The 17,017-nt window shown below is 50.4% G+C and overlaps 2 protein-coding genes across 2 annotated transcripts in view; one reads left to right on the forward strand and one right to left on the reverse strand.

Moving 5' to 3' along the window:
* Nucleotides 1-3,448: 3,448 nt before the first annotated feature.
* Nucleotides 3,449-6,631, reverse strand: LOC104134795 (secreted frizzled-related protein 5). The gene is made up of 4 exons (XM_035903806.1): nt 6,519-6,631; nt 5,601-5,773; nt 4,610-4,699; nt 3,449-3,783 (listed from the first exon to the last, which is right to left on the reverse strand). Exons 1-4 carry the CDS (start codon nt 6,629-6,631, stop codon nt 3,449-3,451), a joined length of 711 nt encoding a protein of 236 aa, XP_035759699.1.
* Nucleotides 3,723-17,017, forward strand: part of LOC104134756 (WD repeat-containing protein 6) — an 18,672-nt gene continuing 5,377 nt past the window's right edge. The window contains exons 1-9 of the mRNA XM_035903807.1: nt 3,723-4,458; nt 6,531-6,649; nt 8,987-9,215; nt 10,269-10,365; nt 12,420-12,582; nt 14,208-14,393; nt 14,823-14,913; nt 15,457-15,580; nt 16,817-17,001. Of these exons, the coding sequence (XP_035759700.1) occupies nt 6,630-6,649; nt 8,987-9,215; nt 10,269-10,365; nt 12,420-12,582; nt 14,208-14,393; nt 14,823-14,913; nt 15,457-15,580; nt 16,817-17,001 (1,095 nt within the window). The 5' untranslated portion in view covers nt 3,723-4,458; nt 6,531-6,629. The remainder of the gene's footprint in view (nt 4,459-6,530; nt 6,650-8,986; nt 9,216-10,268; nt 10,366-12,419; nt 12,583-14,207; nt 14,394-14,822; nt 14,914-15,456; nt 15,581-16,816; nt 17,002-17,017) is intronic.

Below are 17,017 nucleotides of genomic sequence, written 5' to 3' on the forward strand. Positions count from 1 at the left end.
CCTGTCGGCTTCTCCTACCCGCGTCACCTTCCCTTGGGGCCGCATTAGAGAGAGCATGGTGGTGTTGAAGGTATTTTGATACAGAATTCACAGAGGTTATTGGTTCTGGATGGCCCACTTAGAAGAATTGGGAAGATTAACCTTTCCAGGTTTTTCAGATTGCCTTTAAAATGCCGTGAACAGGCAGAAGATCGCTGAAGAGGACCTCGAAGAAGCTGCTAAGTATTAGGAAGGGACAGGAGATCCCCAAACTTTTGGTAATAAATGATGATAAAGCAATTTAGTGTTGGTACTTCAGTGCTGAGGAAATGAGTAACAGGAGAACTGATAGATTTAATGTCTTGCACCATTTTGCGTCCTATTCTAGATTTATCTTTGTTTCTGGCTGCTTTGATACACAACCACATGACATCCTTCTTTCAGGTATTTTAAAACCTTCTTTATCTTTCTGTGATTTTTGCTGTGACTGGTAAAGTCTTGTGAATTGAACCCCGTGTTCTGGAAATCCACTGAGAATATACAAATTGATTTTTTGGGACAGATGATTACAAAGTTCCTACTGCTGCAAAGTCAGAGAGGACCTGTTGTCTCTCAAAAAATAGCATTGAGAGTCTTTTGGATGTAACATAAGAAGAGGATTTTTTTCTGATTCCAAATAGATTATACACACTGAAAGCCTGGCCGTAAATCAAATAGGTTTCTTATTAAATTCCTTTAATGCAGTAAGTATCTGGAAGAAATATACAAAGTTCTTCTGTCATTTCTACATGTGTGGTACTCATGGTATGCAAATTTCCAAGTGGATTTCTGTCTGAGCTTCAGGAAACAGACGCACCAACCTGGAACTGATACCCCACAGCGTTCGCAAAACTGACGTCATTACCAGAGCCATGGTCTGGGGCAATTGCTCTGGTTTTTGCTCAGGAAAACTCCTGTTCCCGCCTGCTCTGCCCTGCTTAAGTGAAAGAGTTGATCCCAGCCTGCAGGGAAGGTGCTGAAGTTGAGAAAAGGCAGGTTGGTCCTGGCAGCAGAAATCCCATACATTTTAACTTGTCACTCCAGCACCTCCATCGGTTCTGGGGGAAGGTTTGCTCCCTGCGGATGGTATCATGGACAGCAGTGGACATTCCACATCTGAGATGCCATGCGGGTCTGTTCTCCTTTGTCCTCCGATAGGGAGTCACTTATTTAGAAACTGCAACTCACAAGACAGCTCTTATCTCCTGGGTGAACCTGCCAGGAGCCAGCTGTGACTTTAAAAGACTTGCAGAGATTTCTCTATCTATGCAAACGGTACCAATCTACATCAACTGGTTTAAAAAAAAAACACCTAATTTATTGCACCTCTGTTGTTTAAATTAGTGGAAGTGTGTGTTTAACTGGGTTGTGTTAGGCAAAACTGGAAGTTGCTAGCAAGGAAGGACTCTTGAATTTCTGGGGATTTTACTTAACATGAAGTGTTGCAGCGTGTGAGAGCCAATGTAAGGAAATAAGCGGCTGGCCTGTGATCTTTGCTTTCAGCAGAGCAGGCTGTAGGGGGACTACAGCAACGGATGGTTCTTTAATGATTTAGTGCAGGCTCTGGGCTTTGGAGCATGGCACTGGGCACCATAGGGGAACTTGTGGTTTGTTTTTAAATGTGGCTAAGTCATCTGCACTGAACCTAAGCGTATTTCATGGAGCTATGAAAAAGTCCCTGCCCTATTTTTTCCCCCTCTAGCTACGAGACGTCATTTCTAAAGCTTGTAAGTCAGACCATCTGTGCACTTTTTAGTTAGGAAACACTAGCAATCAAATAATCCTATTAATGGAAAACAAATATCAGACAAAGCCTTTTCAACCTTCAGAGCTTTTATGTGTTCTGTTGTGTTTTCCAAACGCAGTCTGTTCAGAAGATACTGCCATTGCAGGGACCACCTGGCAGTGGATTCTGTGAATCGGGCAGCAGTTTGCAAGGCAAGGCAGTAGGGAGGAATAAAAATAGGAAATCTTGCTGTGTTTTTCTTCGGAGCCTCAGGGAATAGAAGTAATCACGGCACAAATGTCAGGGCGCAGCTGAATTTCAGTGTGAGTGTCTGAGTGCTCGTCTCAGCCCACATTAAATCTGAAGAGGAGATCTCATCACGGGTTGTTGGTGTGCTTTACGAGCACAGGGAGGCAATGTGTCTCCATCAAACAGAGCGGCTCTGTCCACAACTGAGACTGCCGTCATCATGAACAAGGCAGAACACGTTTCTCCTCAAAGCTGGTTTTCCCCTTATTTTCTTATTTCGGTCCCAAGTTTAATCCAGTGTAGAAAACTTCCCACGGACAGTGCTTTGTTAGGCAGTAGAAATCCAACTTGTTTTCTCATTTTGGGATCTGCTGTTTTCTGCTCTGTGGTCTGGAGTGTAGAGCTGTAGTTCTGTTTACCCCTGCAGGGAATTACAGTCCCTACTTGGGCGAGAGAGTGAGCTGCAGAGAACTTTATGAGACTGAGTTTTGCCACCTTTTCTGTCTTCCTTGCATGCAGGGGGGAGGCCAGACGGATGTGTAATGTTTCTCCCCCCACCCCCATATCAGAACTGCAAATACCTCCTGCTGTGCTGTGTTTGGGGCTCACCTCTGAGTCCCAAGCAAAGCCGCTGTTGCACAGCAAAGCAGAGGTTTAAACAGCTGATGTCCTGTTCCCTCTCTTGCTCTTTCTCAAGGCTCTTGTGATATCTTCGGTAGTTCCCCAGTTACCAGAATCTTCAGATCCGGACTGAATTTCTGATGTTAAAAAATTGTTTTCCCTGTTATGCAGAAATCCTCAGCTTTGTGCCTTTCCTGCTTGAGAGTGGCTGTGTGCTTTTACCTGTGCAGGTGCTCATCAACTCGCAGCTCAGCAAGCTGAAGGGACAGCCTGAGTGACTGCAGGGGCCAGGCGTTTTTGGGGTGGGTTCTTCTCCCCCTTAATTTACCTCAGACCGTTCAAGAGTAAAGTATTTGCTCCATTACACAAAAAGCTTCACTTAGCAGTCAGACTTCCATGTAATCTCTCTGGACAGAAAGCAAGCAGGCACTTGGACAGCATCAATGTCTCGGGGTCAAACAATGAAGCTGAAATGGCTCTCAGCTTTGATGATGAGAACCATTGACCATTGGAACTGTTACTACAAGTCTCTTCTAGCTTGTGCTCACCTGCAGACTTCAGTTCAGCTTTGTCGTGACATTGGATCCTACACAAAGTCATCTGTTGCAAGTCCTGGATCTGCAGAGCCTTGCAAGAGGAATAGGTTAAATCTACATCCTTAAGCTCTGTCTCAGTAAAACAGGGATCTGTAGTGAGGCCCTATCTGTGGACTATGACTGCTTTGAATCACCTAAAAATACTGCCTGTACATCTCCAAAACACCAGCTGCCAGGGAAAGGAGTTTTCTAGCCACAGGGAAAGGAGCAGTTTCTTATTGTTGGAAGTAAGATTTTTTCAGACCTTTTGGACAGCCTGTTCAGGGCAGCGGTGATGTTTCCACCTCCTCACTGCCTGGTGCAGGTTCCTGTTCTTCTTCTGCCAGGCGTAGGCCTTGTTCACCACCACTTTGTCGCTCTGTACTTCGCCACTTACAATGAAGACCCCTGAGTGAGTGCCTCTCATGATGTTGTGGACGCAGGTAGCATCTATATCCAGCCACTGCTGGAGCCTGCTGGGGATTTCGCTTCTGAGGAGCGGGCCATGCTTCAGGACCTCCACCCTGGAGGGGTCCAGGTCAAAGTCCGAGATGGTGGTGGTGATGTTCTTCCTCAGGATTCGGATTTTCACTGCTGCGGGGATTGGAAAAAGAGCTGTTAGTTCTGTTTAGTTGTCATAGTTCTTACCTCCTTAAGCACACAGCCAATGCAAGGCTTTCTTGCTGTTTCTGTCATGTGGTGACGTATCAATCCATGTTCATGTCATTGCAATAAACTTGTAATAGTTGTCATTTGAGGTTAGTTTCCAGTACTGAACACCATTCTTTCCACTCTGCTTTTCTAATGAGAGTGGCAGCGTATCAGCACCACTGCACAGGCAGAAACCCTGTAGATGCATCAAAGTCCTGGTCTTGGGCAAATTACTTTACTTTTCTCTGAGGTGGAATTTCAGGAGCTGATGTGACTGCTGGCTGCCCAGGATTTTTAATTTTTTTTTTTTCATTAAGTTTGTGTGCCTGAATTCAGGACAGTATCTTGAAAACTTCCTGCCAGCTGGTTGAGCAGAGCCAGCACTGCCACCTGCTTGGGCTAGGAGAGGGAGAGTCACATTACTAGAACAATGGTATTGGAAGTTTGAAATAACTGACATGGAGTTTGCATCAATTGAAATATTGGTCTCTGAGGGGGAAAACCAGAGTAGTGTTGTATTTAGCAGCCACAGACCAAAACAGAGTCAGAGCCCACAGAAATAAAGCAGGTCTTCACCTTTGGTGCTGCCTGGAGCTGGGCCCTCATGCTACCTAACAGGTAAGTTGGGACCTGAAAATCCCTGGCATCTGCTGTGAAAGCTGCAGTTCCTCCAGGTCAGTTTGTCATGCAAAACCATTTTCTGTCTGTGCCACTACTTGGCTGCTGCAGGGAACGGCAGCAACTGAGAGGAGGAGGGGGAGTCACTCACCGAAATCATTGGCACAGAGGTTTTCCAGGATCTCCCTGGCAGTGCTGGCCTCCTCAAGCTCGCAGTCCTTGCAGCTGGCTCGGGGCACTGCTGCAACAGAAATTTGGTTATAACACCTTTGTCAAGCTTCACTGGAGAAAGCATAGTGCAATTTTGAGATCTGCGAGTGGTGGTTTGCTGTTTCTGAGTGGTGATTCCTCCCCATCTACCCAGTCCCTGGAGAGACAGCTTAGGCTGCCAGCTCTCCTTTCTGTGGCTGGGGGAGATGCTGATTGTCGTGCTTTATTTAGGCTTGTTTGTGTTGCTGCATGTTAAAGCAGCAGTGAAAATGCTTGATGAAGATCGCCTAGTTTGAGTGAAACAGTAAAGCCATTGGTATGGCCAAACTCCATCTAGTAATTTTGAAATAAAATGAGGCATCTGTTCTCAACTGCTCTTGAATCTCCCCCAGTGTTCATCAGTATCTGGGTGTTTAATTTAGTCTTTCAGTCTTAAATATTTTTTTCTTGTGTAACTCATGTCTGCAGAGGCTTATGCCCCTTTGTGGTGTTTCCTAATGTTTAAAGAGAAGGCTTGCAAAACATTTCTTTTTGCATGTTTATTTAAACCCTGGACACAGCTGAAAGATCAGGGCTGCAGCTCCTTAGCTCTGCTGGAAGCACATCTCACCGCCTGGAGCCTGCACGCAAGATGTGCCTGAGTGTTAGGCTTTTACAGCAATTTCTTCCCCCTGCCCCAAACCCACATGGTCTGATGGCAGCCAGGGAGCTAACGAATACAGTAGAGAAGGGAACAAGCTACAGTCAACTTTACCCTGATTTTCTAGACTCATTGGAGTTCCTGGAGAGAACAAAACTAGAATTTATAGTGTTTCCTGTTAAATATAGCTTAAACCCAGAAATACTGGGAATAGAAACAAGGCATAGGCCCACCCCTTTGAGCTTTCAGTATTACATATGGGAAAACATACGAGGAAAAAAAAACACCTTACTTCTCCTGCTCGAGGAATTTTCATCCGTGGAGACTGCCGCGATGCACAGTTCATGATCTGCGGGAAACTTGTTGCAGTTCAGGATTTCGGGCCAAGGGTAGCCGTAACAAGCCATGACGGGTGCACAGCTTCTCTTGACAGCTTCGCACAGGCTGCGGCAGGGGTAGATGAGCCTGGGGAGGGGATGGGGATTGCAGCAGGCTGAGGGTCAAGCCCTGGCACCACACTGCTGCCGCACAGATCTGTCTTGCACGCTGTAGCGCTAGCAGAGGTATTTTTGTGGTCTTTGATGTCTTTTGAACATTCATGCCCAGCAAATAAAACAATGAATTTCTGAGGACGGGAGTGATGAGGCTGTTTGATGTCGGCTGCTGCCAGAAGCCTGCTCCCCACCCCCCCCAGGGATCTTCTCTAGTTGTGCAGAGGCTGCTTACCTTTACAGGTGCCTAATTAGATACCTGATTTCCTTAGCAGTTCTGTCCTTTGCACCTCAAAACTGAGGACTTCTCTCTGATGCTGGCACTGTCAGGCTGAGGAAGCCTCTGTGTGGTCGGGGCAGGAGCTGGGAAAGGGGCTGCAGGGGAGGTGGGAGGTGAAGCCGGTGGGTGCCAGCACCTACTGTGGTGTGCGAGGGGGGCGGCCAGGGGAGGTGGCAGCAGTGCTTGAGGTGGGAGAACGGGAAAATCCAGAGAAGGCAACGTAATGTTTCTGCTCCTGCGAGATGAAATGCTCGTGGTTTGCTTTCAGAGAGAAGGTCCCTGCTAGATAGTCCAATTGCTCCTCGCTGAGGGGGGCAGCACAGCTTCTCGGGGACTGCACTGATCACATTGCATGCATTTTCTCTCGGGAGGCGTGTGCAGTTGCGCTTTTGGGGAGTGTTACTTGCTACAGCTGAAATAACTTGTAAAAACATCTTACCTGTCCAAGCAGATTGGTGCAAAGAGGGAGCAGAGGAAAATCCTAGCGTCTGGGTGGCACTCCCTGGCCAGCAAGGGCAGCCAGCTGGAAGACTGCTGGATCACTTCTGGCATGGTCTCATGCTCCAGCAGGTTGGGAATCCTCATCTCGGAGTAGCCGATATCATAGCACAAGGCCATGTGGTGTGGAATGGGCGTGCAGCTGGAGGATCTCCTCAGGTAGCTCGCCCAGGTTCCTGGAGAGCCCCAGAGCAGCAGACGCGCCAGGAGACCCAGCAGCCATGGGCCACCCAGCCTCGAAGGGTGCCTGCAGTAGGCCGTGCCCATGCTCAGAATGAGCCGGGAGCGGGCAAACGGGCAGTGCACCCTGGACTGAGCTGCTCCTGACTGTGGGATGCCTTTTATAGCCTACGAGCCACCTCTCTGTCAATCCACCCTCATTAAGTGCGGCCCTTTCAGAGCCCTCATGGGGAAGACAATGCTCCAATTTTCGTTTGCCAGCGGCCCCGATTGTTTGGATTTTAGCAGGGGTTTGGCTTAGATCAGCAGGTGTGGAAATGAGGGCAGTTGGGGAGGGATGAATGACTTGGCCCATGTGTCTTGGGGCTCTTTCAGCTGAGATTGAATCTCTGTTTGACACCAGTGCTCCAACCCATCTCCTTTCTCTTGCTCCAGGATTAGTCATTATTTCATAAACCCCAATGTTTTCCTCTCTTTTGTTTTTTGTAAAAGCAATCAAGTCTTGCTCAAAGTCAATTAGGAGGCATTTGTTTAGCCGGATCTATTGTTGAGCAGGCAGGGAGATAGGATGGTCTCACAGCCAGAAGTTAACAGTTTCGGAGAGCTGAGGGTAGAGAGGAACTAATTTGCAGCTGTGGAGCCAGGTTGTTTGCAGATGAGATTGGCAGCGCTTAGCTGGAAACCCCCTCACCTTGCAACCTGCGTGACAGAGCACGCTTTCCGGTTAACAGAATCTTTACTTCATTACGAAATCCCATTACTACCGCTGAAGAGCAGGATTGTCCTTCCCCCAGCACGTAATTAAGATTCCAGAAGCCATCATTATTGTAGCCCAGTTCGGGGAACGGGAAATACTGGGGGTGTCGCTTGCCAGCGCACACAGTTCATTCGGACCTGGTGCCATGCCATGAGGTTCAAACGGGCCAGCGGAAGCTCCGGCTCTGAAGCATCCTCTGGCACAAGGACCCTGCGCTGCCTGTGGCGGAAATTGTTTCCTCGGAGGGTGTTATGGATACAGCCGGCTGCATCGTGTTTCTGGGGCTTCCCAGGAACATCTAATTTTCTCCAGGGCTGGTTCTGGTCTGTACTTAGCAAGAAGCCAGCTGCTTATTGACAGTTTGAGCTGATAGGGTTGATTTAAGGTCATAGAAGTAATTAATTTCGTCCCCCCCAGCCCCCCCTTGATGATTGCAGCTTATAGTGGAGACATAATGTGTCCTTGGCACATACCTGCAGGAGCTCTAGGGGCCTGCGATTTGGAGAGCAGGACCTTCACCCTAGGAGCCCTTAAACCTGTCCTGCTTTGGTGGTTTTCCTTTCCCTCTTCAAAAGTCTCAGAAGCTGGTAACAAAATCCCCATAGCAGTGACAGACATCATCCAGAAGGATCTTCTCAACCTGCTGGGCCACGGTGTAACTGTGCTGTGGAACAGGACCTCACCAGTGCTTTGCAAGTGCACTGTGCAGCTAGAAATCTCTTGGCCTCATAGTCATCAGTGGATTTCTCTGCATGTAAATTTGCTTGGGATCCTGCTATTGCGCAATTGCTGCTGGTGTCGCACTGCAAAGGAAAGCTGGTGATACCAGGATGCTACCTGGGTATGGAGCATGGCATCCGCCATGTGCGGTGTCTTCCCCTGTAATAATAAATTTGAAGACCATTTTTAGCAGGAGAGCGAGGGAATGAGTGGGAATAACTCTGGAAGCTGTTTCCTTGCTGTTTGAGTTTCATAGCAGAGCACTGTGCCAGGTTCCCCTGAAGGGCGTTTGGTTTTGTACGAAGTGCTCACCTCTCCACATGAGAGCAAGGAAGCCTGGAGCTCTGGCCATCACCACTGCCCACTGCAAAGGTTTTGGTCTGCCTTCCTGTCGAGCAGCAGTTCCCAGACTGTGATCCACATGTCACCTTTGAAGTGATAATACGCGGTGATAACACATGTGTTTGTTCCCTCCTTTGTCCATTGTGGTATCTGTGAGAGAGCTTAAGGGCTTGACCCCTGGATCCAAACATTTAGGAACTGCTGCTGTAAAAATACCCACCTCCAGCAGCTCAGGTGTCTGGCGTATGCTCTTTGGGAGCTCTTCTGGTAGAAGGCTGGATGTGTTTGAATGTCCAAAACTTAGGCAGTTTCTAAATTGTACCCCCACCTCTCTTTTTTTTTTTTTTTTTTTTTTCCCCCCCCCGTCTTCCTGAGTGGCCTGGCATCAGTCTGGGGTCCCACTGTAACAGTTCCTCAGTCTCTGTTGCTGCTCGCACTTTTGCTGCAGAAATTCCCGACTTCCTGACAGAGGAGGAGTGCAAGCTCATCGTCCATCTGGCACAGCTGAAGGGTCTGCAGAAGAGCCAGATCCTACCAACGGATGACTATGAGGAAGCTATGGAAATGATAGAAATCAGCCAGATGGACATTTTCAATCTGCTGGACCACAATCAGGATGGGCAGCTGCAGCTCAAAGAGGTAGAGTGCAGGACCAACCAGGGGAGGTTTGCTGGGGGACCCTCTGGCAGGGCCCGTCCTCAGATGGTCTCTTGATTACTCATGTGCTTGGGTAAGGCCAGACCCCGGTATATACCAAACAGTATTTGCTTAATTTTATGTCTCAAGACTTGTGCCGGCCATCAGTGGGAAAGTTTCTGGGGAAATGTGCAGCAGTTGTGATGCAGTTGGGAGGTAGCAACAGTCCTTGGCAGATGTGTGTTTTGAATATGCTGGGTAGAATATTCCTTGTGCTGTGGGTTTCCTCTTGCCAAGCGTCCCAGGGGAGCGAGTTTGGAGTGTAGGCACTGCTTTGTGCAGCCTGTGGGGGCTGACTGTGCTCAGTTGACCAGTCATCAGCAAAGCCACCCCTATTAACGACCCTGGGGGGGATGATGAGCACCTTGCCCACAGTTCTTCAGCACCCTTGGTTTCAGCCCCACCCTTCAGCACCTGTATGGCAGGGTGCATCAGGAAAGGCGCTGGCAGCCCAAGGATGTCCTTCCCAGGTTCCCATTTCAGGTGGGGCTGGGGGCACATACCATCCTGTGGGTAGCACACGTCATGAAGTATGGGGAACTGGGCCAGTGACAACCCAGGGTAAGGCTCCTTTCTCTGGAGGTCAGAGCCTGCTGAGAGCTCTCCAGGATATTACATTTCTCTGTCCATGTGGAAAGCGTTTTGTTCCAAGCCCTTATCTTGGACAAGTAAAAGCACTCACTTTTATCATCAGTAGCTTTACTTTCCCTTCAAGAGAAAGAGCTGTGCCTCCTCCATCTCATGACTGGTTAATCGAGTCCCAGCAGTCATTTGCCGTGACCTAAACTGGAAATAACAGCACTCATCAGCCACACACTGTGTGTGGCTGCCAGATGATTCTCACTGCAATCTTCTTTCTGCAGAGACATGCTGACGCCTGGCTGGCCGATGCTCTGTAGAGGAGAGCCCGCCAGGCCTCAAGCAGAGAATCTAGGTTGTAGGGTTTTGTTAGTACAAGAAACCAGTGCCCGGCATTGATTCATTTATGAATTTCAGGTGTTGACCCACACCCGGCTTGGGAACGGCAGGTGGATGACCCCCGAAAACATCCGGGAGATGTACACTGCAGTCAAGGCCGATCCTGATGGGAATGGTAAGAACAGCTCCACAGGAATCCCTTTGCCCTCAGCACGCTGAATGCCTCGCACAGCTAGGTGGGGCAGAGCAAGAGCCGTGTCCCTGCCCAGGCCTGTTTCCCTAGCTGTGTTTTTCAAAGGAAAATAACGCTGCTTTAGAGACCTTTCCAGAAAAGTAAAATCCGTGTAACCTCTCATTGCAGCACTCCTGCCCCTTCATCGCCAGTTTAGCAGCAGACTGGTTCCACCACCTGGTCTCGGATTTTGCAGGAGCAGAACACATCTCTGTACTCCCTCTCTCCTGTCAGACCTGCCTTGGTTCGTGCCTGGCTGTAACAGGACCTTCAGGGTGCAATTCTGCTCCTGTGGTCTGAGAGACAGCTCTGGTTCTGACTATGTAGCTCTTGTTACCTGGGCTGCAGGTTTTAAGGTGCACCCTCCACTCCCCCCCCTGTTTTCAGGGAGACTTCTGCAGCAGGCTGGGGGCACCACATCACTGTCAGGGGAGGGCGGAGTAAGTGGAGGCGAGGGCAGTCTCGTTGGTCAGCCTTTGTTGCTGACCCCCCCCCTCTGCCACTGCAAACTCTCTGTATTCCATGAGGCCACTTCTGCCCCTCCCGCTCCCGCTGGTCCGGACATGCACTCTAACCTCTGCTGCTCTAATTAGAGTGGCCCCAATTAAGCAATTCTCCATTTCCTAATCAAATAAAGTGAACGCACAGGCTCTGCACGCTCTCTTCCAGTGACCTGGCATTGAGAGCTGCCCAGGAGGAGCTGCTCTGGAGTTGAAGCGGTACCCCTGTTAATGCCTAAATATCCGGAGGGTACCCCATGCCCCACTACTCCAGGCTGGTGGCATTTTTGGCAGGGGTAGGAGCGTATGACTGAGTCCTCTGTGGCTTTTCCACCATCCCGGACATTAACAAATGAAAGGTCCTGTTAAAGTGCTCTTGGCAGGACGTTTCTTCCAGACTGCTGCTTCCCTCTGTTATTAGATTGGTACGTGACATCAAGAGACCAGGTCACAACCTGGATGTGGCACTGCATCATCAAAGACCGTGTGGAGTAAGGGGAAATGGGGACACTAGAAATAATGATGGTCTGCATAATTTGGTCATGACCAATGGCACCTGAGGTACTGTCCCAGGCTGACCCTGGTGGCTGGTCCTGCCTCCTGCAGGAGGGTGCTGTGTGCCTGGGGAGCAGAGCTGGCACCGCAGCAGCACTTGGTTTGCTGCCTGAGTGAGCCCCACTCGCAGCCCTTGACACCAGGCAGGCCGGTGCAGCGCTCTGCACGCTGTGGACCTGGTCCCCAGTGCAGGGCTTCCTTCTCCAGAAAGGGGAAACAACAAATACGAAGATTTTTCTCAAGTTGACAAAGGCAAAAGTCCATCCCTTGCCAAGTCCAGTTGAGTGCAAACAAGAAATACCTGTTTTAGTAGAAACCACTTTTTACCTCTCACTTTTCTGTTACATCTACTTATGCAAGATCACACTCTTGTTGTGTTTCTTACTCATGTTTTGCAATTACACAAATGCAGAAGAATGTACTGCTTGGTTTAGGTTTGGCTTTTTTAAATTACCATGCAAGGTCTTGTAGAAAATGTGGTCTGAGGTGTCCCACTCTGCTCTTAAATGTGTCTATTTAAATAAGTAACAAGCCCCAAGGCTTGGCACGGGCTTTTTAGCTGTGGCATTGCATATGTTAGAACTGTAGTGGCTATTTCTCTATGGAAATTTCTATATGGATTGTTTTGTGTGGTTTAGGAGCATTTTAAAGTTCAAAATGGTATTTTGCCTGTCCCAGTTCTGACCCTGCATGGCAGCTAATGGTTTGCTTTTGCAGGTTGCTGTAGGCCCTCTGCTCAGCTAGAGGTGAGAGCGTTGCTGGGGTCTGTCATGCTGCGCATATGGCGTGCAGCCCGTGGTGGGTACAGTGGTGGGCCCTGAATCGAATTTGTTTGAGGAAGGCAGTTTCTGCAGTGCCCTCAGGTGGTGGATTCTCTGAGTACAAGAGGCCAAGAGCTATTACCTGCACCAGAGTCAGCCAGCTTTTCCTCTCTTCCTGTAGGCGTGCTGAGTTTGGAGGAGTTCAAACAATTGAATATCCGTGATTTCCACAAGTACATGGGAAGCCAGAAAGTGAAGATGAGTGACTTGGTGCGCAATAGCCAGCACACCTGGCTGTACCAGGGCGAGGGGGCACACCAGGTCATGAGAGCCATACGGCAAAGGTAAGGGACAGGCAGCCGAGGGACGGTTGGGTTTGTGCAGGCACGAGGAGTGCCTGTGCTGGGAGAGGCAGTGGCAGACTTGCTAATATTCACACCTCCTAATTGCATGAAAGTCTTTGGAGTATGAAGAGCAATGAACACAGACACGAAGTGGGGAGACGAGGTTTTCATTAGAACAAGAATTTGTATTGTCCTATGGAAAAGGAAAAAGAAAAATCAAACCTTTCAGCATCTCCATTCACTTTTGAGAACAGCCCTATAAAACCAAGAAGACTTGGCATTATATGAAATAATTCATTCTAATTAGTAAATGAGCTGACTGGGAGAAACTGCCCATTTCCAAGGCTGTCTGGGTGCCAGTAGTTACTGTCATTTGCTCTAGTTACTCATGCATTTCACTGAAATCTGTCTTAGCTATTCAGAGCTGACTTTTTAACAAGCACGACTTCACCTCAAGTAAGCCAAGTTAGTTTAATCCTCCAAGCACACATATCACAGGGCAACTCACAGCAGACTGGAGAACCTCTTACTCTTCCCTTCATCTCAGATTTGGTAGTGGGAAGTATTGAAACCCAGCTCACAGGCCAAATCGTTTAGCTGTGGTGAGTTTCAGATAATTGGCTGGAGACTCTCTTGTTCTTGTGGTGCTGGTCCTTGCCCAGAACATGGGTGGGTGAAATCTGTCCCGAGGCTTGAAAACGGCTGTTGGCCGCTCCTTTTCTTCAGTGCATTCCAGCGGGAGAATGGGGTCCCATATTGCCTTGATTAGAGCAGACTGTGGCTGCCACCTTCTCCGTGCTAGCTAGCCAGCGCACACAAGCATTGGCATACTGCTTTTACGCTCTTCGGTTGGCCACTGTTAAGGGGATGTGAAGACGTAGCGCTGACGGAGGCTGTCACAAGTCCTCCCTGGGACTGTGCAGAGCCTGGAGGGGCTTTGCCATCCTGCCTGGGTGCCACGTTCCCCTTGTGTCTGCCTGGAGGGCTTCACCAGTCTGAATTCTCAGAGCTCTGAGTGTTCTTTGGCAGGTCTCGAGAGGTACCTGCTTGCCTTGGGGATGATCTCAGATGTAGCAGCGGAAAAAATCCCAGAGCAGGAGGGCTCCGGTCTCCTTGATCACTTCCTGTGCCCCTCTGCCCTGGGGGGAGGCTGCTGAAAAGGCAACAGGGAAAGGTGAGTTAGGTGACAAGAATATTCCTAGAGCTAGTCCCTTGTTCGCTCTCAGCAGGGGCCCTGTGCTTTGCTAACTGTCCCTGAGGTCTGTAGGTGGTGTGCAGGAGTCCAGAGAAGCCATGAGATGGCACATGAAGGCTCCAGGGACACACACAGAAGCAATCTTGCTGAGCAAGCAAAGTCTTCCTGAGAGCAGTCCTGCTGGAGATGCACCCTTCAGTTTTGGGGTTTTCTGTCAACCTTGACAAGGACTTTCTGAGCTGATGGTGATGGTGCAACAGATCTGTAAGGGACCTAGTTACCTCTTGGCACGCTTGCTGCAGCCCATCTGTCTCTCCGGTCTGTTGGGGAAGGGGGTTAGCTTTCTCTGGATTTACTTGTTGCTTGGGAGTAGCAGCCGAATGGGGTGATGGTGCTTTCCCCTCACCTGCTCTGCTCTCCTCTTCCCCAGGGTAATGCGCTTGACTCGCTTGCCCCCCGAGATTGTGGAGCACAGCGAGCCCCTCCAGGTTGTGCGGTACGACCAAGGAGGGCACTACCATGCCCACATGGACAGTGGCCCTGTCTTCCCCGAGACTGCCTGCAGCCACACCAAGCTGGTCGCCAATGAAAGCGCTCCCTTTGAGACCTCGTGCCGGTAAGGTCTGCTTTGCCACTATCTGGAACACGTTAGAGAAGAGGTGTGGAGAGCAGTTTCACCTCACCTCGCATGGTACTCGGTGCTCAGGTTGTGGGCTCGCAAATCAGCTGTGCAGATTGTTGGCATGAAGGGGTCTGAAGAGGGGGGTGGGTGAATCCTGCAAGTCCGCAGAGCCGATGCGAGGAGGAGGGCAGAGTGATTGTGCAGAGTGGCTGGGCCATCCCCACCAATGGCTAGAAACACACCCTCAGAGGCTTCTTTGTTGTCCTTGTTGTGTCCTTGGAGAAAAGCTGGTGATGTAGATCACTTATCTTGTGATGTCTTGGAGGAACCGCTGTATGTGTGGTGGAGGGGCAGGGTGCAGACAGCCCCTGTGCGTCTTCTTCTGTTCCAGTTGTGTCCCCTGACAGCCGCTCTGTCTTGCAGGTATGTGACAGTGCTGTTCTACCTGAACAATGTGACTGGGGGAGGTGAAACAGTCTTCCCTATAGCTGATAACAGGACGTACGAAGAGATGGTAAATGAATCTCACCTACATGTTACCCCTGGGGATTTGAAGCCCCTCTTTGAATGTCTTTATTTGCTGTGGCTGCAGAGGGGTCTGGTGCGTGAGGTTGGTGGACATTAGCCTCCGTCGCTAGGACATGGGGAAGCTGTGTCCCTCTGAGGCCAAGGGAGGAGGCGCAGGGCTTTGACAGCTGTGCCTCTCCCTGCTCAGAGGTTCGAGGGGCAGTCTGTTGGCCTTGCTGCCATAACACGAGTCCTGCTCGCTTCTGTCTGGGCAGGTTTCCTCAGAGGAAGTCTTGTCAGGTATGTTGTGCTCCAGGCAATGTGTTAAGGAATGGGTGGCTGCTCAGAAATAGGTCATGAGCTTCTAAGGGGCTGAAACTGGCTGCTCCGGGTGGGTTGTGAAAGCCCTGTCCTGCCCAGCATCAGCCTTGAGCTGTCCCTGTGGGGTGCTCAGGCAAAGGGCAGGATGATGGCTGGCAGCAGAGGCAGCCCAGTGCATGTGCTTCGTTCCAACCCAGTTTGCGACACCTTCTCTGTGGTTTCTTCCCAGTCTTTGATCCAGAATGACGTTGACCTACGAGATACTCGGAAAAACTGCGACAAGGGCAATTTGCGAGTGAAACCTCAGCAAGGCACTGCTGTTTTCTGGTACAACTACCTGTCAGACGGAGAAGGTATGGTACTGTTTCAAGACTCTGCTCTTGGGAGGGGTAGGACTGCAGGAGGTGACAGCCGTCATCGTCTTGCGGCGGCTGGGAGCTCAGACTGGAGCCAAAGGGTGGTAGCTGCCTGCTAGTGGGAACTGTAGAGTCTGCTTGTCACCAGCTGGGTAGGAGTTTCCTGACCCTGGAAGGCCTTTGTTTACAGGCAGTAGGTCAGTGGCTCCTGATGTCTTTGGGGGACGGGCCTAGCTAGCAAACAAAGACCGTGGCTGCACTAGCCATTGCCAGCTGCCTTCCATCCTGCTGTGCAAGCTGAAGCTCCTGCTGGAACTTGGTCTGCAGTTCAAAATGTTTCACTGATGTGGTGTTGCCCAAAGGGGTGGGGAGGGGAGGTGGACAAAGGCACGGCCGTCAGCTGTGCAGCACAGGGAGGCACAGCCCAACTCCTGTGTTATAGCTCAGCTGCAGCCTGTTGGTTTGTGTCTTCGGGGCTGCTTTCCTCACCAAGCGCAGCGTGGTTTTCCCCAACAGCCAGGCTGGGGGATGGACGTGAATCTTCCAGGCTGCTGGCAAGTATGACTCCAGAGTGTTTTGTTGGCAGATTTTGAGCAGTGGTGGGAGGAAGGAGTATGGCATCCCAGCTCCCCTGGGAGCAGCCCATGTTTCCATCTCTAGAAAAATTACAAGACATTTGGGCTGTTAGATGATAATATCAAGACCATCGCTGTCCTTTAAGAAGAGCCCTGTTGTGGTTTTATGAGCAAATTGTTCCTAAATGGAAGGCGGCTGCTGATGCAAGGCTGCCATGGAAAAAACATGGGACCTCTGTAAAGAGAAGATCATTTAGAACTGCTGAAATGCAATCTCTAATAAGGCCGTGAGCCTCTGACATCCACAGGCCTTCTAGCAGCAGCACCCATCTCTTCCGTGACAGCCTCCCCCTTCGGGAAGAGCTGAGAAAAACGTGAGCCAGGATGCAGAATGCGAGAGCCCCTTGTGCAGAGCAGAGGCGCGGAGGCAACAAGCGTTTTGCGCTTGGGGAGCCTGCCCTGGCGAGCTCCTCATAGGCGCTAGGGTGGGGTAGCACTAAGATGGAGGGGTGCCAGGAGGAGCCAACTCCTGTAAGGTGGATCTGAGCTAAATCCAAGCAGGCGCTGGGGGCAGGAGAGACGGTGTCGGTGTTCATCGGCCGTGCCTGCCTGTGCTGCAGTGCTCCTTGCCGCCTCCTAACGGGTCTTTGCTCCGCAGGCTGGGTGGGGGAGCTGGATGACTTCGCCCTGCACGGGGGCTGCCTGGTCACCCAAGGCACCAAGTGGATCGCCAACAACTGGATCAACGTGGACCCCAACCGGCGGCGGCAGCTGCAGTTCCAGCAGGAGATGGAGCGCTATGCGGGGGCCGAGCCCGGGGCCGGGGCCGCGGGCGAGTGGACAGTGGACAAGGCCTACA

The sequence above is a fragment of the Egretta garzetta genome, unplaced genomic scaffold (genome assembly GCF_000687185.1).
Source record: "Egretta garzetta isolate BGI_Z169 unplaced genomic scaffold, ASM68718v1 scaffold91, whole genome shotgun sequence".
Classification (NCBI taxonomy): domain Eukaryota; kingdom Metazoa; phylum Chordata; class Aves; order Pelecaniformes; family Ardeidae; genus Egretta; species Egretta garzetta.

What these genes read in the sequence shown, in the direction of transcription:
- LOC104134795 (XM_035903806.1), bottom strand. Translation starts at nt 6,631, where the DNA reads ATGCCAGAAGTGATCCAGCAGTCTTCCAGCTGGCTGCCCTTGCTGGCC. An exon ending in AAATTCCTCGAGCAGGAGAA is followed by an intron (nt 4,700 to 5,600) that starts GTAAGGTGTTTT and finishes TTTCTGTTGCAG; the next exon opens with CAGTGCCCCGAGCCAGCTGC. An exon ending in CCTCTGTGCCAATGATTTCG is followed by an intron (nt 3,784 to 4,609) that starts GTGAGTGACTCC and finishes CAATCCCCGCAG; the next exon opens with CAGTGAAAATCCGAATCCTG.